Below are 23,226 nucleotides of genomic sequence, written 5' to 3'. Positions count from 1 at the left end.
TTTTTTAAAGTAGGCTCCACGCTCAGTGTGGGGCTTGAACTCATGATCCTGAGATCAAGAGCTACATGCTCTACCAACTGAGCCAGCCAGGCACCCCTGAATTTAGTAGGTCTTGAGGGTATAGTCCAAATTGGTTTACCACCTTACAGCTTCCTTTGAGGTCCGATATGTTGTTTGAAAACTCCATAAAAATTTTATTTTTCATAAAAGGACCTTTTAAATTTTGGTGTAAACATATTTTAAGGTACTTCTCAGTTATTTAATTCTACCTCTGAACATCTCCTTAAATTATAAGAAAATCCAAAAGATATATCATTTATTTTGTGCCTTTTTGTGTCCCAGGATTAATTATATCCTGATTTGAGAAATACAAATTTTTTTTGATCTCTAGTCACTGGACCATACAATCATTGAGAATAAGGACATCTTATTTTATTTATATTTTATTTTTATTTATTTACTTTTTAAAAAGATTATTTATTCCTGAGAGACAGAGAGAGAGAGAGAGAGGCAGAGACATGGGAAGAGGGAGGAGAAGCAGGCTCCATGCAGGGAGCCCAGTGTGGGACTCGATACCAGGACTCTGGGATCACAGCCTGAGCCAAAGGCAGATGCTCAACTGCTGAGCCACCCAGGCGTCCCTTGTTTGTATTTTATTTTTTATTTTTTTAAAGATTTTATTTATTTATTCATGAGAGATACAGAGAGAGAGGCAGAGACACAGGCAGAGAGAGAGGCAGAGAGAGAGAGAGAAGCAGGCTCCATGCAGGGACCCTGACATGGGACTCGATCCTGGGCCAAAGGCAGGCGCCAAACCGCTGAGCCACCCAGGTGTCCCTCTTGTTTGTATTTTAGACTTTGACTTGAGTAGTATCTTTTTTTTTTTTTTATGATAGTCACAGAGAGAGAGAGAGAGAGAGAGGCAGAGACATAGGCAGAGGGAGAAGCAGGCTCCATGGACCGGGAGCCCGACGTGGGATTCGATCCCGGGTCTCCGGGATCGCGCCCTGGGCCAAAGGCAGGCGCTAAACCGCTGCGCCACCCAGGGATCCCCTGTAACACTTTCTTACAAACAGTATAACTGTCTATTAAAAAATGTAGCTACTTTCCCAATTCCCACCTTACCACTGGACACCTGACTTATGAAAACAAAATAAAACAAGAAGCAAAGCAAAAAAAACAAATAAAAAGGAGCCCTCAAAAATAAAAAAAAAAAAAAGGAGCCCTCAGCATAGGATTACCCTCTTAGTCCATGGGATGAAAGATGGACTTCTCAGGGACAGAACTGCTTGTAATATCAGTTATACAGAGGTCTGAAAGGAAGTTATCATCTGAAAACAGAGAGAGCTAGATATGTATTTTCTCAGCACTGAGAACATTCAAGACCATATAACTTGTTAGAGAGACCACAACTACAGGAGTAGAATGGTGACCACCATAAAAAAATACAAGAAACAAAGCCCCAAATAACCTACCTGTAGCAAGCGTGGCTGCTGAAGACTCTGCCGGCTGATTGATTACAGAGATGCTGACTCTGGAAGCCTCAAAGGGGACACTTGAAGTGCGCACAAATGGAACTTGAGCTACTAAACATTTTTGTCCTCATAGACCACAAAGATCGTCCAGCATTGGTTACCTTCATAGTAAACTATATCACTGCCCCACTATATTCCTCCTTGGGATAATAATCTAATTCTGCTCCTGAATTATGTTGATCATTTTCAAAACAAGTGACTTGTAAGTGTGGGTCATGACAGAGGTGGTGATGATGAATAATATCCAAGGTCCCTTTCACTTTATGTCCCCCAAATATAACAGCAGTAAATAGTACCAGTGGCAGTAATAGAGTGCTTACCCTGTGCCAGATTCTCCTCCAAGCATTTTATATATATTCTATTATCCAGTCACCACAACAATATGAAAGAGCTATTATGACCTGTATTTTACAGTTGAGAAACTGAGGTGCAAAAAGTTAAATGGTTTGCGTGAAGTCCTACAAGTGGACACATGGCAAAGGTGGGATTTAAAAAAGGTAGTCTGAAAAAAAATAAAAATAAAAATAAATAAGTTCCAGTCTGGCGCTGGAACCCATGCTTTTAACCGCTATACTACACTTCCTTTTAAAAGACCAAAGAGGGCAGCTCGAGTGGCTCAGTGCCGCCTTCGGCCCGGGGCGTGGTCCTGGGGACCTGCGGTCGAGTACTGCATCGGGCTCCCTGCATGGAGCCTGCTTCTCCCTCTGCCTGTGTCTCTGCCTCTCTCTCTCGGTCTCTCATGAATAAATAAATAAAATCTTTAAAAAAAAATACCAAAGAGTATCATGTCATCTGTGAAGAGAGTGAAAGTTTGACTTCTTTGCTGATACAGCAGCAATGTCCACAATAGCCAAACTATGGAAAGAGCCCAGATGTCCATTGACAAATAAATGGATAAAGATGTGGTATATAATGAATAATGGAATATTATTCAGCTGTCAAAAATATGGAATCTTATCATTTACAACTACATAGATGGAACTAGAGGGTATTATGCTAAGTGAAATGAGTTAATCAGAGAAAGATAATTATATGATTTCACTCATATGTGAAGTTAAGAAACAAGACAGAGGATCATAGGACAAGGGAGGGAAGAATAAAATCAGACAAAATCAGAGGGAGAAAAACCATATGAGACTCCTAACTCTAGGAAACAAACTGAGAGTTGCTAGAGGGAAGGTGGGTGGGGGGATGGGGTACTTGGGTGATGAGCATTAAGGAGGGCATGTGACGTGATAAACACTGGGTGTCATATGCAACTGATGAATTACTGAATTCTACCTCTGAAGCTAATAATACACTATGTGTTAATTAATTAAATTTAAATTTTAAAAAATATATTAAAAAAAAAGAAAGACCAAAGGGTACCAAAAGGTGATTTGTAAGTTACAGGTCCCACTCAAGCCCAGAGGTTCTCATGATAATCCTAGTGAATGAACAGCTGTCCTGATGGATATATCACTCCGTTGGGGAAGGTAATACAGTTTTGGTGGAGAAATGACAACTCAGGATTGTGCTGAGGATAACCAAATACTTTAGTACTTAATAATCCCAATGACATCAAATTGGTGACTTTTAAAAATCTGTAGAACATTTTAGTATTTTTTATCATGAGAAACAGAAATGTAGCTAATACGGAAGTAAACAAGTCACTCTTATGTCACTCACAGAGTTATTCTGAATTTTTCCTTCCACTTTTAACCTTTTCTTGTTTAACCTAACAAAGCCTGAAATAAATATGCAAATATGTATTGAGTCTTATATACTACACAAAAAGGCACATCCTATAAACCTGTAAGAGGTTGAGAACATTTTCCTAAAATGCAACCTTCTAGCTACAAGAAACAAACTATTTAACCAAGTTCATGCAAAGGAAAAAGGTGTACTGGGGCCTGGGTGTGAACTGAAGCAACATGGGAAGGAGATGAGTACTGCTCTGTGACCAGACAATATCTACCTCTGACTTCTCTTGTTTCTGTGTCTATTTACTTGTCTCTCAGCTTCACACTGCTTCTTTCTTTTTTCTCTGCATTTGAATTGAAATGTTTTTTTTTGTTATCAACCTTTTCCATATACATTGATGATTTTTTAAGTTTTTAAGTTTATTTTTAAGAATCAGGAGCAGCTGACCTCAGTGTTGTAAGGGTATGGTGTAAAGGTTGAAACTGGTAAAACTTTTCTGGCTGGCAAATTAGTAATTCAGCATCTTAAAAATGTTTATTATCTGTAACTCTTGATCTTGGGTTGTGAGTTAAAGCCCCACATTAGGTTGAACCTACTTAAAAAAAAGATCTTTATGCTTTCTGAGGCAGTAATTTCATCTCAACATTGCTAGCAGTGCATGAATTTAGGATCACACAAATTTGAATTTGAATTCTAGCTTTGTACTTCCTTGCTGTATGACCTAAGACAAATTACTTCATTTTTCTATGTTCCAGTTTCTTCATTTGAAAAATGGAATCACAATATTACCTCTTGGATCATGATTAAATGAGAAAATATATGTAATGAAGTCCAGACTGTCTGGCATATATAGTATATGCTCAATTATTATTATCCCAAGTGAGCAACTAGACAAGTATGTAAGGAGGATATTTATTGCAGCACTATTTAGAAGAATGAAAAATTATAAACAATTAATACCAATTTTGTTAACCCCAAGATAGCTCCAGGAATACAGTAGGTGCTCAGTAAGTGTTGAATGAACAAAAAACTGAGAATTGGTTGAATAAATTGGGGCACAACTGGACAACAGAATGCTATGCAGTCACTAGAAAATGACATATATGAGTATTTTCTTTTCTTTTTTTTTTTTAAAGATTTTTATTTATTTATTTATTCAGAGAGAGAGAGAGAGAGGCATAGACACAGGCAGAGGAGAAGCAGGCTCCATGCAGGAAGCCCAAGGCAGGACTTGATCCCAGGTCCCCAGGATCATACCCCGGGCTGCAGGTGGCGCTAAACTGCTGCACCACCGGGGCTGCCCTATATAAGTATTTTCATCGAAAGTACATAAAAAAAAAAGTACATATATAGTATATTACCTTTTATTTAAAAATATATGTGTACACATTAATAGAAAAAGGTCTAAAAGGCTATATATACATCAAGATGTTGACACTTCTCAAGGTGGGATGCTGGCAGTGTGGATATTTCTATTACCTACTTTTTGCTCAGCTGTATTAAAATGCTTCCTACAAGTATTAGGTATTGATTTTGCAATGAAAAGCTATTTTTAATTTTAAAAGCATATGTTCCAAATGCACAAATAAATTGGAGTCAAGAGACAGACCTACACTTGAATCTTGGGTTAAATCCAGTTCTTTAAAAAAAGCATCTTGTTAGAGTTATTCATTTATATGTCTATTTTCCCATTAAACATTTAAATCCTTACAAATATAGAACATGCCTTCATCTTTCTAGCACCTTGCACAAAACCTTACACATAATCAGCACTCAATAAATGCTCTTCAGTGACAGGTGATACACTCCATTATGGCTCTTTCAATGGTGGCTAACACTCTTGTCACAGCCGGAAAGTAAACTACCCCCAGCATCTCTACAGAGATGGTAATGATTCCAGTAATTTCAAAACCGATCCTGAAATGCCCATAAGTGAACAAGAATGTCTGTCCTCTGGATTCCTCTTCCCTTGAAATGCAAATTCTGTTACAGGATCCTAATTTTTCTGTAAATAATTCAGAGATCAAACCAACTCGTGGTTACAGGAGAAGGCCTAAGTTTCTAGTGTTACTTGTTTAGGTAGAAATCTATAAAGTACCTGTTGATGATATGAATCAGCCTCTTCTCAGCTTCAAATTTATTTATAGAAATTCAAAATGCCCACTGTTTTCTAAGCCTAAACTGTACTTTCTACAAAAAAAACTGTACTCTCTATACTGTTACTGACTTTGTCTGGATTATAGTATTACCAACACTTAGGCAATCATCTTAGGTAGTGATGAAACAGCTGCAACTCGTTAATCAAGTTAACCATTTTTTTTATTTATTTATTTATTTATTTATTTATTTATTTATTTATTTATTTATTTAAAGATTTATTTATTTATTTATGATAGACACAGAGGGGAGGGAGAGAGAGAGAGACAGAGAGACAGAGGGAGAAGCAGGCTCCATGCCCGGAGCCCAATGTGGGACTCAATCCCGGGACTCCAGGATCATGCCCTGGGCCAAAGGCAGGTGCCAAACCGCTGAGCCACCCAGGGATCCCCACCATTTTTATTTAAAGGGCAACACTGTCTTAAATCTCATTCTTAATTACATTTGGATGACAAAAATCTTAAAACAACACTACGTGATTCCTCACTTTTGTACTATTTTCCCCCCTCCTTTGGTTCACAATATTTCTTAGTAGGCAGAAAGCTTCATATATTGTCCATTTGGTAAAAACAAATTTTGCCTACCTTATAAGTAACATTTACAAGCAAGAGATTAAAATAATCATAGCTAGATAAATCTTCTTAAAATATTTCAACTGAGTGCTTAGGTGTCCAGACTGGAAACAGATTATCTGAGTTCAAGTCCAGCTTTGTCACTTATTAGCTCTATGATTTTGGACAAGGTTTTCCCTTTCCTAAAACCTCAATCTCCTCCTCTGAAAAATGAAATTGATGATAATAATAAAAATATCTCCTTTGTTGCGTTATGAGAATGAAACAAAACTGAATGGGTAAGGCAGTACAATCCAACAGAAACGTAAAGCAAATTACAAATGTGAGCTGCTGTGCAATTCTAAATGTTTTAAACTATATTAGAAAGGTAAAAAGAAAGCTAAAATTATTTTTAGCATATTTGACTTAACCCATATAGCCAAAAGATTACCAATTTCAAAAAATTATTAATGAGATATTTTATACCTTCTTTTTTGGTAGTAAATTTTTGCAATTTGATATATATTTTATACTTGTAGCATACCTCAAATTAGACTAGCTGCATTTCAGGTGCTCAATAGCTACATGTGACTAATAGCTACCTTATTGGATAGCACAGGTAAAATGTGTTAAACCAGTATCTAGCACACACACACACACACATATATAATATGTGCTAAATAAATTTTAGTTCTGAGAATCATCACGACATCCTTTTTAGAGGAATTGTTCAGTGTTTCTCCAAGGATGTGACTCATAACACTAGTTAATATCAGGTAGTTCTAGAGCAATGGCATTAAAAAACACTGAATTACATAGTAAGAAAACTATTCCTTTGTGCTTTTTCATCTTTCACTATAGCAAGGAAAAGTGTCTGTTTGATACTACAGTACTTTGTTTTTTTAATTTTTAATTTCTTATTGATATATAATTTATGGATGATAAAGTTTACCAATTTCAAGGGCATTGTGTGATGATTTTAACAAATGTATAGAGTTATGTAACCATTTCCTTAATCAAGATATAGAACATTTCTATCACCGAAGCCAGGGCTTCTAAAAAAAAATCAGGAAACTAGCATACTACTCAACAACCGTGAGAGCCCTGAAGTCAACCCCACATCTTTGAACATGTAAAGTCAAATTGCTTTCCAGGAAAGTTATACTATTTATACTTCTAATAGTAATGTTTGAGACTGACCACTGCACTTTTCTCTTAAGGAAATAATCAGAGATGCAATAAGGCTTTATCAATATACAAGATGTTTATCGACATTATATCAAACAAAAACTGTAAATTAAATGTCTAATAGTAATAGTTAAAGACACTTTTTTTTTTTTTTTTTTTTTTTTTAGAGAGAGAGAGAGAGAAAGCACAAGTGCATGTGAGTGAGTAGTGGGGGAGAGGCAGAGAGAGAGAGAGAGAATCCTAAGCAGGATCCATGCCCAGTGTGGAGCCTGACATGGGGCTTGATCTCCTTACCCTGAGATCATGACCTGAGCCAAAATCAAGAGTTGGACACTTAACCAACTGAGCCATCCTTGGCATCCCTAAAGACATATTCTTAGGGACGCCTGGGTGGCTCAGTGGTTGAGTGTCTGCCTTTGGCTCAGGGAGTGATCTTGGAGACCCAGGATGGAGTCCCACGTCGGCCTCCCTGCATGGAGCCTGCTTCTCCCTCTGCCTGTGTCTCTGCCTCTCTCTCTCTGTGTCTCTCATGAATAAATAAAGTCTTAAAAAAAAAGACACATTCTTAAAATTAAAATTATACAGCCTGTGAGATTATTATAAATCATTTTTAATCTTTTTTTAAATTTTTATTTATTTATGATAGCCACACACAGAGAGAGAGAGAGAGAGAGAGAGAGAGAGAGGCAGAGACACAGGCAGAGGGAGAAGCAGGCTCCATGCACCGGGAGCCCGACGTGGGATTCGATCCCGGGTCTCCAGGATCGCGCCCTGGGCCAAAGGCAGGCGCCAAACTGATGCACCACCCAGGGATCCCTAAATCATTTTTAAAAAAGATTTTAAAATCCCCCACCAGGGCTGCCCTTAAATCATTTTTAATAACATGGGAAAGTGTTCTCAATATAATTAAAAGTAAGAAAACAAGTAGAAAACTATATAGACAGTATGATCCTAATTATGTGAAAAACAAAATAAAACTTGTGGTGCCGTCTTTGCTAGCTAGAGAGAAAATAACTGAAAATGGGACCATTATTTTGCAGGCATAGAGCAGTGAGAATTTAATTGAACCCAATACTATTACAGAGAACCTACTATGTATAATCATTATTACTGCTTTGAAAGGGAATCTGGCAGTAAGAAGATTGTTGATCTGCGGTCACCTTCTAGCAGGGTACTCTTTCTCCTTGTCAAAATTCTTAAGTACGAAACTGATAGCACTAGGGATTAAAGTGCTCTCTTTGCCTAAGTTTAGGTGGGATTCAGGCAGTGGCAGCCCTTTTAGCTAATACATCTACCTAGCTTCCCTCTTCCCTTCCACTTCTATCCTGAATTCTGAGAAGACAGAGGGATTTCTTCTATTGGGAGAACAATTTCATCCATATGGATCTGGTTCTTGGCCTCTCAGCTCAAACAGCTAAATTAAAGTGTCAATTGTGACCAGCAGGGACTAGAACTCTTTAATATTGATTGACCTGTGAAGTGATAAGGCAAGCCAGCTCAAATCCCTAACCAAGATGCTCATTTATTTGCAAGATAGGATCATGTGCATCAGAAACACAACTAGAACAGCAGATCAGTCTATTGTAGGTGAATAAACAATGGGTATCGTTCATTTAAATACACCTAGGAATTTTCATTTTTATAATAACATATTTATTTTGAACATTTAAGAGAAATAATACTTCTTTTAAGCATATTAGTTTTGATAACCAGAGTGATCCTAATAAAATATAAGTCATATGTCACAATTTTGCTCAAAAATCTACAATAAACACAAAAACTTGTACATAAATGTTCATAGGAGCATTACTTATAACAGCCAAAAGGTGGAAACAGCTCAAATGCCCATCACTGGAAATGGCTAAACAAAATATGATGTATACATACAATGAAATATATTCAGTGTTAAAAAGGAATGAAGTATGGATATAGGTTACAACATGTATGAACCTGGAAAAAATTATACTAAGTAAAAGGAACCACTCACAAAAGACTATATATTATATGGTTCCATTTACATAAAGAATTCAGAACAGGGAACTCTATAGAAACAGGAAATAGATTAGTGGTTGCTTAGACGTGGCAGAAGGGAAATTCTTTCTGAGCTGTTGAAAATACTCTAAAACTGACTGTGGTAATGTTTGCACATATCTGCAAACATACCCCAAACCACTGAATTGTACACTTTAAAGGAATGAATTGTATATAACATAAGTTATATTTTCAATAAAACTGCTAAAAAAAACCCCACCACCCTACACTGCTCTCTAACTCATAGTGAAAACCAGTCCTTGTGGGATGCCTGGGTGGCACAGTAGTGGAGTGTATGCCTCAGGCTCAGGGCATGATCTTGGAGTCCCAGGACAGAGTCCCACATTGGGCTCCCTGCATGGAGCCTGCTCCTCCCTCTGCCTGTGTCTCTGCCTCTCTCTCTGTGTCTCTCATGAATAAATGAATGAAAAATAAATCTTAAAAAAAAAAACCCAAACAGTCCTTGCAACAGTCGACAAGGCCTCCCACCGTGAGGCCCCTCCCCCCCCCATATCTCTCTGATTGCATCTCCTCCTTTTCCCAGCCTCTCCAGTCTCCCAGCCTTCTTCTTGGTCTCCACACTACATGATTGAGTGTGCCTCTGCTGTGCCTGGAACGGTCTTCTCTCCATCTAGTTGGTTCACGTCCTCACCTCCCTTCATGTCTTTCCTCAAATATCTTAGTGAGGTCTTTCCTGCCTTCATACTGAGTAGTGTAACTTATCCCCACAACCCCACTCAGTACCAATTTCCCTTTGCCTTGTGCTGCTTTTTTCTTCATAGTATTTATTACCTTTCGAATTACTATAAAGTTTACTTATTTTTTAAGTTTATTGTTTATTTTCATCTCCCTCTGAATTAAAATGTAAGCTTCATGAGGGTTAGGATCTTTGTTTTATTCATGGAGGTATCCCATGGTCAATAAATATTTGCTAAGTGAATGAACTATTAACTTTATGTTGTTCTCATGTGTTCAAATATATTTATTTATGTATTCCAGAATTTGTAACTTGGGCAATATGACTTCTGACTCTTCAACTTAGATGTTGATGAAAATATCTGTCATATGATAGAATAACTCACATCATACAGGATCTCACATCTCCAGGATCATGCCCTGGGCTGAAGGCAGCGCTAAACCGCTGAGCCACCCAGGGTTCCCGGACATGCCTTCTATTTTAAAAAGTGCTTAAATCTAAACAAAGATAATTACTATTACACCTACTCAGAGCAGGCCCTATAGAAACAAATTATATAGCTACAGAAGGCCTATAGAACTTTGCTTCATTGTAATCAATACTGGAATCACTGAAAAATATTATCACAAAGAACTGTTTTGTTTATTTATTTACTTATTTATGATTTTATTTATTCACAAAAGACAGAGAGAGAGAGAGAGAGAGAGAGAGGCAGAGACATAGGCAGAGGAGAAGCAGGCGCCCGATGTGGGACTCAATCCCACGACCCTGGGATCACGCCCTTGGCCAAAGGCAGACACTCAACTGCTGAGCCACCCAGGTGTCCCCCAAAAGAACTGTTTTAAAGAAAGAAGATACTCATATACTACATTAACAAAATGAAAGGTAAAAATTATATGATCAATTACCTTGCTAGATGCAGAAAAAGCATTTGACAAAATTCAACAACAATTTTGGGTAAAAAGTCTCAGTAAAGTAGGTACACAGGAAATGTACTTCAACATAATAAAGGTCACTATAACAAGCTCACACCTAACATCACACTCAATGGTAAAAAGCTGAAAACTTTTCCTCTAAGCTCAGGAACAAGACAAGTATGTCCACTTTCACCACTTTTATTCAACATAGTATTAGAAGTCTCAGCCAGAAGAACTAAGCAAGAAAAAAAATTAAAGGTTTTCAAATTGGGAAAGTCAAAAGTAAAACCGTCACTATTTGCAGATGACATGATATTATATATAGGAAACCCTAAAGACTTCACCAAAAAAATATTAGGATAAATGAATTCAGTAAAGTTGCAAGATACAAAATCAATATACAGAAATCTATTGCATATGTATACATAATAATGATAATGATAATGAATAATGAACTATCAGAAAGAGAAATTGAGAAAATAATCTCATTTACAATTGTATCAAAAAGAATAAAATACCTAGGAATAAATTTAACAAAGGAAGGGAAAAGACCTATATGCTCAAAACTATAGGATAATGATGAGAGAAAATAAAGACACAAATAGATGGAAAGATAGTCCATGCTCATGTATTAGAAGAATTAGTATTGTTAAAATATCAATACTACTTGAAGAAACTTATAGATTCAGTGAGATCCCTATCAAAACTCCAATGGTGGGACGCCTGGGTGGCTCAGTGGTTGAGTGTCTGCCTTTGGCTCAGGTAGTGATCCTGGGATCCTGAGATTGAGTGCCCTGTCAGGCTCCTCATAGGGAGCCTGCTTCTCCCTCTGCCTATGTCTCTGCCTCGTTCTCTGTCTCTCATGAATAAATAAGTAAAATCTTAAATTAAAAAAAAAAGAAAAAAAAGAACTTCTACAACTCAATAGAAAAAAAAACAAACAAACAATCTGATTAAAAACGAGCAGAGGATCTGAATAGACATGTTTCTAAAGAAGACATACAGGAAGCCAATAGGTAATTGAAAAGATTTTCCACATCAGTAGTCATCAGGGAAATGCAAATCAAAACCAGGATGAGCTATTACCCCATACCTGTTAGAATGACTATTATCAAAAAGACAAGAAATAACAAGTGTTGGCAAGGATGTGGAGAAAAGGGACTTTGTGTGCACTGTTGAGGAAATGTAAATTGGTGCAGCAACTATGGAAAAAAGTATGGAGGTTCTTCAAAAAAATTCAAAATAGAACTCCCACAGGAGGCAGCCCTGGTGGCGCAGCGGTTTAGCGCCACCTGCAGCCCAGGGCGTGATCCTGGAGTCCCAGGATCGAGTCCCACATCAGGCTCCCTGGATGGAGCCTGCTTCTCCCTCTGCCTGTGTCTCTGCCTCTCTCTCTCTCTCTGTCCCTATGAATAAATAAATAAAATTCTTTAAAAAAATTCTCTCTTAAAAAAAAAAAAAGAACTCCCACAGTATCCAGCAATTTGACTTCTAGGTATTTACCCAAAGAAAATAAAAACACTAGTTCAAAAAGATATACACACCCCCATGTTCATTAAGAATTACTTTCACTGGGGGATCCCTGGGTGGCGCAGCGGTTTAGCGCCTGCCTTTGGCCCAGGGTGCGATCCTGGAGACCCGGGATCGAATCCCACGTCGGGCTCCCGGTGCATGGAGCCTGCTTCTCCCTCTGCCTGTGTCTCTGCCTCTCTCTCTCTCTCTCTCTCTCTCTCTCTCTCTCTATCATAAAGAAATAAAAATTTTTAAAAAAAAGAATTACTTTCACTACCAAGATAAGGAAACAACTGAAGAGTCCATCAACAGATGGACGGATAAAGAAAATGTGATGCATATACATACAATGAAATAATAGCCATAAAAAGGATGGAATCTTGCCATTTGTAAAGACACAGATGGACCTTGAGGACATTGTGTTCAGTGAAATAAATCAGAGAAAAAGACAAATATTGTATGATCTCACTTATACGTGGACTCTAAAACAAAGCAAAACAAAATAAAATCAAAACCAAGCTCACAGATACAGATAACAGATTGGTACTTGCCAGAGGCAGTGGGTGAAGGGGTGGGTGAAATGGGTGAAGGGAGTTGAAAAGTGCAAACTTCTATTAATAAAATAAATAAATCATGGAGATATAATGTAAAGTCTAGCAACTATAGTTAATAATACTGCATTGTATATTTGAAAGTTGCTAAGAGAGCCTTGAAGGTTCTTATCACAAGAAAAAAATTTTGTACCATATGTGGTGATAGATGTTAACTACTTATGGTGATCATTTTGCAATATATACAAATATCAAACTATTATGCTGTATACCTGAAACTAATATATCAATTATATCTCAATTAAAAAAAGGTACTTAAGAAAAAGAGCAGCTTAAATCAAAATTTTGTTTTTTAAAATATTTTATTTATTTATTTGACAGAGAGAGTATGCGAGAGAGCACAAGCAGGGGGAACTGCAGAGGGAGAGGGAGAGGCAGGCTCCCCACGGAGCAGGGAGCCCAACTCAGGGCTCAATCCTAGGACTCTGGGATCATGACCTGAGCCTAAGACAGACACGAGGCTGACTGAGCCACGCAGGTGCCCCAAGAAATCTGTAACTTGCTGTGATCAATTAATTGTAAATACCACTGCATTTGGACCAGCCTTAAATTATAACTTTGAATGGCAAGTTGAATTTCAGATTCAACTACTGTATATCCCCTTTTAAAATCTAACGGACATATATCTTCAGATACTTTTTGGCTTATGATGAAGCTTACACAGACCGCATTCTCTCAACAAAAATTAATTTCTGGAAATATATAAGGGAGAGAAGAAAGAACTGATTTCTGTCCTTTATTTTTTGCCTACAACTAAGATTTTTATTTTATTTTATTTTTTTAAAAGATTTTGTTTTAATACACAGTAATAGTGATGTATTTTTTATTAAATTTTTTTAAAAAAGGTTTATTTATTTATGATAGACATAGAGAGAGAGAGAGAGGCAGAGACACAGGCAGAGGGAGAAGCTGGCTCCATGCCGGGAGCCCGATGCGGGACCCGATCCCAGGACTCCAGCATCGCGCCCTGGGCCAAAGGCAGGCGCTAAACCACTGAGCCACCCAGGGATCCCCTATTAAAAATTTTTTTAAGTAAACTCTATGCCCAACGTGGGGCTCAGACTTATGATCCCGAGATCAAGAGTTGCATTCTCTATCAATTGAGCCAACCAGGCACTCCCAATCTTGATGTATTTTAGAAATAGAAGGTAACCTAGGATGAAGGTTACTAAAATTGCTACATCAGAGGTAAGGGTACATGTAATTTTCTAGGATGCAAGAGACCAATTTTGACCTATGTACCATTACATTAAGTATCTTGCCCAAAATCATAATAAGTAAGTGGTGGTACTGGGATCTGACTGCAAAATAAAGTTTTACTTAAGAGATCAGGGAACTCAAGTGGCCTGCATCTCAGAAATATCCTGCAACATACATTTCCCACTCCAGAGGGATAGTAGTTTCTATATCAGCACATCATACTCCCAGCTATGAGACGTGATTTTTTTTTCCTGTTTATTGGGAAATCCAATATTCCTACTAAACCATATTGTTGTGGGGGCAGCCCATATCTCATTTTACATGATTCCAAGTATGAAAGGAGGGCACTCATCACTCGTATCTAAAAGTATATTGTTTCCTGATCACCAATCTCTCAAAAGAATACTTCTGCGCTATAGAGCTCTTGGGGTCAATGCTGTGTGTCACTTATTCCTTTGGACTTTTCCTTAAGAAACAACCCACATATTACATAAGGAATTGTACAATAAACCCCTTGCACAAAAATTAAACCCTAACAACTCAGAGAAACAAATTATTAAACTTTCTCTCTCCCGAATCAAGGTTATTTGCTAGCTCACAGTAGCCCCACTAAATCCAGTTATAAAACTAATTTAAAAAAATCTTTTTACTTAGAGTCTAAAATTTCAAAATATATTGAGTTGTGAACTTACTCAATATGTTAGTAATACCCAAGGTAGCCTACATTCATCATGAAAATGGTGCCCTTCCATTAGAAGTTGAAGCTAAGTTGCTTTCGATTACTTAAGCCTTTACAACAACGTGTCTCTGAAATACAAATTGCACTATTTTTTTTACTGATAGTGATACATTTCACTATTTACTTATTTGCTGGAGGTTATAACTTTATAAAAATAAATGATAAACACCCGATTTTGGATCATTTATGTATTGCAAACATTAACTAAAGTTTTTCCAGGGTGACAATTACCATAGTAGCTCCCTCCTTCTTAAAAAGTTTCATCAAAAAAGAAAAAAAAAAGTTTCGTTAGGGCCAGTGAACAATACTGTCCAAGATTTTATCAAAACCTCTATTGCTAAGGCTATCAGTTCAAACATAATTCAGTGTACTGCTTAGCATACTGTTAGGTCAGACAAAGAAATACCAAAGCTGGCTAGTTGGAAGAATCTAGTCTAAAGCTTTTGCTTTGCCTCACTTTCTTCCTTTTACACAAAAGATTATTTAATTGCTCAGGAACTGGAAAGTGTTTTAGAGTACAGAATTAATGTGATCAAAGAAAAATGAAGGATCTGAAAATGTGAGGATAGAAGAAATAAAAACAGGCAAACTTAAAAAAGAAGCAAAACGAAATTACAAGCATAAAAATATAACTTTTGAAGTTAAAAACTGAATGGGTAAATTAACAGAGATGGAGACAGAACTACTAAACTAGAATACTGATCTGAAAAAATTACACAGAAGGCAGCATAGAGAGATAAGGATGGATAATATAAATGAGAGATTAAGAGACACAAAGAATAGATGAAGGCATAACGTCTATCTTTATAGGAGTTCCAGAAGGAGAGAACACAGGAAATAGAAAAGCAGCAATGTTCAAAGAAATAATGACTGGAAAATTTCCAGTAATTATGCCAAACATGAATTTTCATACCAAGTAGCATAAATAAAAATAAATGCACATTTATATACATAATACTAAAAACAGAACACCAAAGACAAAAAGATAATCTTAAAAAGAATTAGAGGGATCCCTGGGTGGCTCAGCGGTTTAGTGCCTGCCTTCGGTCCAGGGCATGATCCTGGAGACCCAGGATGGAGTCCCATGTCGGGCTCCCTGCATGGAGCCTGCTTCTCCCTCTGCCTGTGTCTCTGCCTCTCTCTCTGTGTCTCTCATGAATAAATAAATAAATAAATCTTAAAAAAAAAGAATTAGAGAAGAATATACTGCCTATAACCCCAAAAAACAATTATATTGAAAGTAGACTTCCTAACAGCAACAATTAAAAGTAGTATTCCATTGTCTTCTGACCTTTAAGTGCTAAGAATAAATTATCAACCTGGATTTCTAGACTTACAAACTAAGATATTTTTATTTTATTTTTAAAAAATATTTTATTTATTTATTCATGAGAGACACACAGAGAGAGAGAGGCAGAGACACAGGCAGAGGGAGAAGCAGACTCCATGCAGGGAGCCTGATGTAGGACTTGATCCTGGGACTCTAGGATCACACCCTGGGCCGAAGGCAGGCGCTAAACCGCTGAACCACCCAGGGTCCCCTAAGATATTTTTAGGAAAAAATAAAAATCAAGGAGCTGTAAGAACTACTAAAGGATGTTTTTAGTAAGAAGATTGGATCAGAAAGAAGGTCTAGGGTGAAAAAGTAGGAGGGAGGGGAAAAGGCAAATACATGGGTAAATCTAAACAAATAATGATAATTGAAAATGATGATGACTAATTTGGAGATTATAAAAACAAAATGGAACCAAAATGCTGGACAATAATAACTTGTCAGTTGGGAAGAAGCTGATTTACAGATCCTTCACAGGATCCTTCCAAGATCCCTTTATTATTTGTGAGAAAGGCAGAAATAGATTACTTTTAACCTGTTTCTTCATTCTTCTAACAAGTATCTTTTAAGGGCAGGTAAAACTAATCTATAGTGACAAAAGTCATAATAGTGATTACTCTGTGGGAATTGTGACAAGGAGGAGACATGTGGCAAAAGGAGACTTCTGGAGGTGCTGGTAACATTCTACTACTTGGTTTGGGTGGTGGTTACATAGTTATATATTTATTTTGTCATATTTCATTGTGCAGTCTGCTTATCATTTGTATGCTTCTCTGTATGTAATAAAATATGTACGTATATGCAGTATTTCTATAAATTATAAAAGGAAACTACCACACAGTTTACAATAAAACAAAATTTTGATAGATGGTAAAGCTATAACTTTATTTAAATGCAAGTCCTAAATATGATGGGACAAAGAGAGGTTAGTATTTATATAATTTTGGCTGGGAAAGAACTAAGCATGACACCAAAGCAGAAATCACTGGTAATTTTGACCACAGAAAAGTAAAAAGTGAAATATAATAAAACTTTTATACAATAAAATACTGTGAATAATATAAAACAAAAACATCAAACAAGGAAAAAAGATTTGTAAAACTATGTAACAAATGGTCAATATCCTTAATTATGTAGGTAATAAATAAAAATTATTGGGAAAAAAAGGGAATACTCCAATTCCAAAATGGACAAAGAATATGAACTGGCAAATCAAAAGCAAATACATAAATTTATAAAATATAAATTCCAGTAAGCCCTGGACACTGACAAAGACATTAACTAATTTGCCTAAATTGATAAATAGAGAAAAAGTCAGGATTCAAACCCAGGTAATCTTTTTAAATTAATATTTGTTTAATGAATGAATGATTACATTTTTAACACTAAAAGATGTTTATGTTTAATCACAGACTACAAAATTCAGGTCAAAAACAGAATGTACAAGAAAGAGATTCCTTTCTGTCGATACATTCACATAAGTGTTTATACACTTAGGAAAAAAGGTCTGAAAAGATCAAAGTGTAACAATGATGAGATTAGGGGAGCTCTTTTTCTCTTTATATTTTCTGAATTAAAAGAATTTCAGAGGGATGCCTGGGTGGCTCAGTGAGCATTTGCCTTTGGCTCAGGGTGTGATCCCAGGTCCAGGATGAGTCCCACATCAGGCTCCCCACAGGGAGCCTGCTTCTCCCTCTGCCTGTGTCTCTGCCTCTCTCTCTGTGCCCCTCGTGAATAAATAGATAAAATCTTAAACAAAAAAAGAATTTCAGAATAAATGTGTATTACTTCCATAATAAAAGGGAAAAGTTATGTTAAAAAGCCTAATAGTAGGGGCGCCTGGGTGGCTCAATCGGTTAAGTATCTGCCTTCAGCTCAGATCATGATCCTGGCATCCAAGGATGGAACCCGGAGTGGGGCTCCCTTCTCCATGGGGAGTCTGCCTCTCCCACCCCCTTTGCCCCTACCCATCCACCTCTGCTTGTGTGCTCTCTCTTAAATGAATAAATCTTAAAAAGAAAAAAAAGCCAAATAATAATACAAAAGGAAAAAGTACACAAATACCTCTAATGACTCCCAATGTATCCATGTGTACATGGCTCAGTATGGATCTCAGGGTCTCTAATCATTAAATTCAACTATCATGCCACACTTCTCCAGGCTCCTTCTCCTGTGTTCCCTACTCTTAGTTTCCAAATTAATCTTCCCAAAATACTGTGACCCTTTTGTAATTTTACTGCTTAAATAACTTCCAATGATTCTTCATATTCTACACTAGAAAGTAAAAATTCCTCAGCCTGGAATTCAAGGCCTTTCACAATGATGGCATTCAGTCAACTTTCTCATTTATTATTGCACATTCCAACTGGGTGACTATTTGCTGTTCTTTTTCTATGCTTGTTGCCTACAGCCTCAGTAATTTGTTCATGTGGTTAAGTCTGCCAATATGTGCTCTCCCTCCTTATGTCCATTTTCTGCCCAAGGTTCAGAATATGCACTATCTTCTCCATGAAACATCTACTAATTTTTCTCAGTCACTCTGATAATCCATGGCTCTATGATCTGTCTCTTCAGGTACTTATTTTGTTACTTTTTATGTTCTATCTTTCCTTTTTTTTTTTTAAGATTTTATTTATTTATTCATGAGAGACGGGGCGTGGGGAGAGGGGGCAGAGACACAGGCAGAGAAGCAGGCTCCATGTAGGGAGCCTGATGTGGGACTCGATTCCAGGACTCCAGGATGATGCCCAGGGCTGAAGGTAGGCACTAAACCCTCAAGCCACCCAGGGATCCCTGTTCTATCTTTCCTAATAGACAATGACTTCCTAAAAGTAGGACTTTATCTTATTCATCTTTGTATTCTTCTTACTAAATACTAACTGAATAAATGTAATTAATAAAAAAGAAAAAACTCACAGAATTCAATTACGTTTCAGTATTTTCAGAGTGTCAGTCTGTGGCTATAAGATTAATATTACAGGCTGGTCTTTACTCTTCAGGTCTTTGACCTTAATTAGGTGATTTATGAACCCCATGGAGTTAGAGCTCTCATCTCACACAATTTATTATTACACTATGAACTGATGCACTGGTCTACAGCAGTTTGTTCAGCTTTACAAATTTAAGCTTTATCCTCTAGGAAAGGGAACAGAGTTGTAGGACTGAATTGCTCTCCCTTACCTTTTCGTGTTATGCACTGTGGTTCCTCCCAGGACAATCCTCACTCCAGGAGTGGTACGGTTCAGATTATACACTGTTAGAGCCTCTTCATAGGTGGCTCCTCCAATGATAAACACAATGATATCCTGAGGTCTGCAATAATGAAGAAAGTTAACATCATAGGATAAGAGGGGAAAAAAAGCAAAGATTTGGTGTTACTATTATATGCAGTTTTAATTTCTAAATCTTTCATTTTTGGTGGAGGAAGCAGAATTAAAGCAGAATAGAATAAAAGGCTTAAAAAAGTTTTAATTATCTGAAATTGGCAGGAAACAGAGCAGGAAATGCTGAATAGTGATTTGCTTTCTGTTTATGAGCGGATGTCTTATAATTTCTGTGCTGTGGATTTCAGAATAGCACAATAGTGTTTGCTGGAACCAAATCTAGAAATGTACTTTTATATTCGAGAGGCTGCCCAAGTACTTCACTGTGCCATGATATCAATATAGCAGTAATTTATACTTGTACTGCACAATTCCTTTCATATAGAAGTCCTTTGTCAAATACTTAATACAGTGTCATTACAATAGCCTCTGTTCAAGGACTTAACGTATTTGGGAAACTATAAGTATATTAGGGTGTTCCCATAAGATGGAAACTAGAGGGACGCCTGGGTGGCTCAGCGGTTGAGCACCTGCCTTTGGCTCAGTTGTGATCCCAGGGTCCTGGGATTGAGTCCCACATCAGGTTCACCACAGGACGGACGCTTCTCCCCCTGCCTGTGTCTCTGCCTCTCTCTGTGTCTCTCATGAATAAATAAATAAAATCTTTTTTTAAAAAAGATGGAGGGGCAGCCCGGGTGGCTCAGCAGTTTAGCGCCGCCTTCAGCCCAGGGCGTCATCCTGGAGACCCGGAATCGAGTCCCACATTGGGTTCCCTGCACGGAGCCTGCTTCTTCCTCTGCCTGTGTCTCTGCCTCTCTATGTGTCTCTCATGAATAAAAAACAAAAACAAAAACAAAAAACCTTAAAAAAATAGATGGAAACTAGAAACATTAGTACTTTGAGTATAAAAAGAGAATGGGATACATAAATTAATGGCACTTCTAGGAACTCCACTTCTTAAAATCTTTGTTCTCAAATCCTTTGATAAACCAAGGAAAAAATACCAACCCCGTGAAAACAAACAAAAAACTCTTTTATTTTATTTTATTTTATTTACGATAGTCATACAGAGAGAGAGAGAGGCAGAGACACAGGCAGAGGAAGAAGCAGGCTCCATGCACCGGGAGCCTGACGTGGGATTCGATCCCGGGTCTCCAGGATCGCACCCTGGACCAAAGGCAGGCGCCAAACCGCTGCGCCACCCAGGGATCCCAAACAAAAAACTCTTGAGTATAGTTTTGTTATTGGACATACTAACACTTCAGCTCAGTCACTGGCCTCATTTGGGTAGCACTGTGTAGTTTTACTATGTTACAATCATTATCAAAATGGCTTCAAAACAAAAGTAAGGGCTTTCTATTGGCCCCTTCTGTAGATATCAATAAGGAGGGACGCCTGGGTGGCTCAGTGGTTGAGTATCTGCCTTTGGCTCAGGGTGTGATCCTGGAGTCCTGGGGTCCCACATGGGGCTCCCTGCATGGAGTCTGTTTCTCCCTCTGCCTGTGTCTCTGCCTCTCTCTCTCTCTCTGTGTCTCTCATGAATGAATAAATAAAATCTTTAAAAAAACAAAAAAACAAAAAAAAGGAGACCGTATCACTTCAAAACTGTTAAAGTTTACCTGTTTTTCTTTTTTCATACCATCAAAAGAAGATAAAATTACTTAATCTTAGCAAGTAAGTAATTTTATTAAATGACTTATTGGACATTATTTAAAACTGTATCAAAGAGAAGCATCCATTTTGGAGGTTATAGCACAAAATTAAATAGAAACCTCCTTAATTATACAGGCTTATGTATAAATCATGAAAAAAAAACCCACCCTACATTTCTTTTCTGTTTGTTTGTCTCTTTCTAAAACACCTTAAAGGAATTAACAGAGAGTATTTATTTTTATGACACTTCATGGAAACAGAATCAGATACCATGGCAAAAATTAAAAATGTTCAGAGTATCTCTGAATTGTAGATTACCCAATAAAAGGCTCCCAATGATGAAAAGGTGGTTGTTTTGCAATGAATTAGGTAGTCAATCATGGCATTTCTGTATGAACCTAGAACTTAAAATCATGCTTTTAAGCATTACTTTTTTTTTTTTTTTTAAAGAGAGAGCATGGCACTTAATCCCACAACCCTGAGATCATAACCTGAGCTGAAACCAAGAGCCAGATGCCCAACCAACCAAGCCAGCCAGGCACTCCACAAACTTACTTTTTAAGACAAAATAAGCATTTTAGACTAATTCACCTGAAACAATGTATTTAGCACTACCATGCTTTAGGAATTACCTACTGTTACATATTCTATCATTATTTTTGTTATTTTAAAATATACTATTTTTGACTAGATAAATGTTTGCATATAACATAAAATACAAAAGGGGTGAGTTTCCCTCTCACCACAGTGTTCTTGCACCTCAGTTTCTCCTGAGAGGCAAACACTACTACTTGTCTCTTATGAGTCTTTTCAGAGATATTATCTTTGTGTACATATATGTAAATATATGCATATATACATATTTGCATACACATACATATATAGTATAGTGTGTGCACGTGCGCACATGCACACACACACACATGCATTTAATGTGCATTGTTCTGCTCCTTGCCCTTATCTTGGATCTAGAGTGCATTTTAAATTTTGGTAGATATTGCCAAGATACTCTATAGATGTCATTCCCAGCAACTCAGAAAGTGCCTATTTCTCCACCTCCTTTCAGCACCATGTATTATCAAGACTTTTGGTCCTTTTAAGTTGTTTAAGTTGATTACTTGTTCTTCTTCCATATACTTTCTTCACTTGGCTTCCAGGATATCAGATTCTTGATTTTCTTACTTCATTAGTTGCTCTTTTTCAGTGTTCCTTGATGGCTTCACCTCATCTCCCTAACTTCTTAATGATGGAGTCATTGGTCTTCCTTTCTTCTTCACCTACAATTACTCTCTAGATCTGCTTTGCCCAATGTAGTTGCCATTAGCCACATATGGCTATGTAAATTTAAATTAATTAAAATAAAATAAAATAAAATACTCAGTCCCTCAGTAGAACTAGCCACATTTCAAGTGCTCAATAGTCACATGGTTAATGACTGACTACCTTATAAAATAGCAGAGATAGAGCACATTTCCATCATTGTAGAAAGTGCTATTAAACTTACTGATTATCCCTAGATGATCACACCCAAGTTGTATGGCTTTAAACACATCTCTTTGCTGATGACTCCCAAATCTCTACCTCCAGCCCAGGTAGACCTATCTCCTAAATGCCGGGCTTAAATATCTATCTACTAGATACTTCTACTTGGTTGTTTAATAAATTTCTCAACTCAAATGTTTAAATTCTGCTCCAAGCTTGTTTCATCTATAGATTTCCCCATCTTAGTTGATGGCCAGTTTATCTTTTCAGTTGCTTATGATAAAAACTTTGGAGTCATCCTAACTCCTATGGAATAAAGCAGATAAGTTAGAGACATAATGAGAGAAAGAGAGGGAGAAATAAGCAGAGGCCAGACCATGGAAGGCCTAGAGTCTTATAGGTCATGGGGGAGTCACTGAGGGGTTTTAGGTTAGAGTGATCAGATTTGCTTTTTTGAAGGGCAATTTTGGCAGCTGTGTGAGAATGAATTGGGGGAGGGGTGCAGGTGGGAAAAGCTGGAGAACAAAAGGACACTGTAAGACTTTTAGAAAGAGAAGATGAAAAATGGGACTAAAGAAATACCAGGAGTGGAGAGGAGGGGCTCTCCAAACAAA

General features: G+C 37.3%; 1 protein-coding gene across 2 annotated transcripts in view; it reads right to left on the bottom strand.

The window, feature by feature from the left end:
- The window catches only part of VPS45 (vacuolar protein sorting 45 homolog), a 69,035-nt gene that overhangs the window by 8,298 nt on the left and 37,511 nt on the right, over window positions 1-23,226 (bottom strand). For both annotated transcript variants that reach the window (XM_055312155.1, XM_055312156.1), the window contains exon 14: window positions 19,335-19,466. In XM_055312155.1, coding sequence (XP_055168130.1) covers window positions 19,335-19,466 — 132 coding nt within the window. The remainder of the gene's footprint in view (window positions 1-19,334; window positions 19,467-23,226) is intronic.

The sequence above is a fragment of the Nyctereutes procyonoides genome, unplaced genomic scaffold (genome assembly GCF_905146905.1).
Source record: "Nyctereutes procyonoides isolate TBG_1078 unplaced genomic scaffold, NYPRO_anot_genome, whole genome shotgun sequence".
Classification (NCBI taxonomy): domain Eukaryota; kingdom Metazoa; phylum Chordata; class Mammalia; order Carnivora; family Canidae; genus Nyctereutes; species Nyctereutes procyonoides.
The sequence above is the reverse complement of the archived record's forward strand: the minus strand, read 5'-3'. Positions and strand labels throughout refer to the sequence as shown.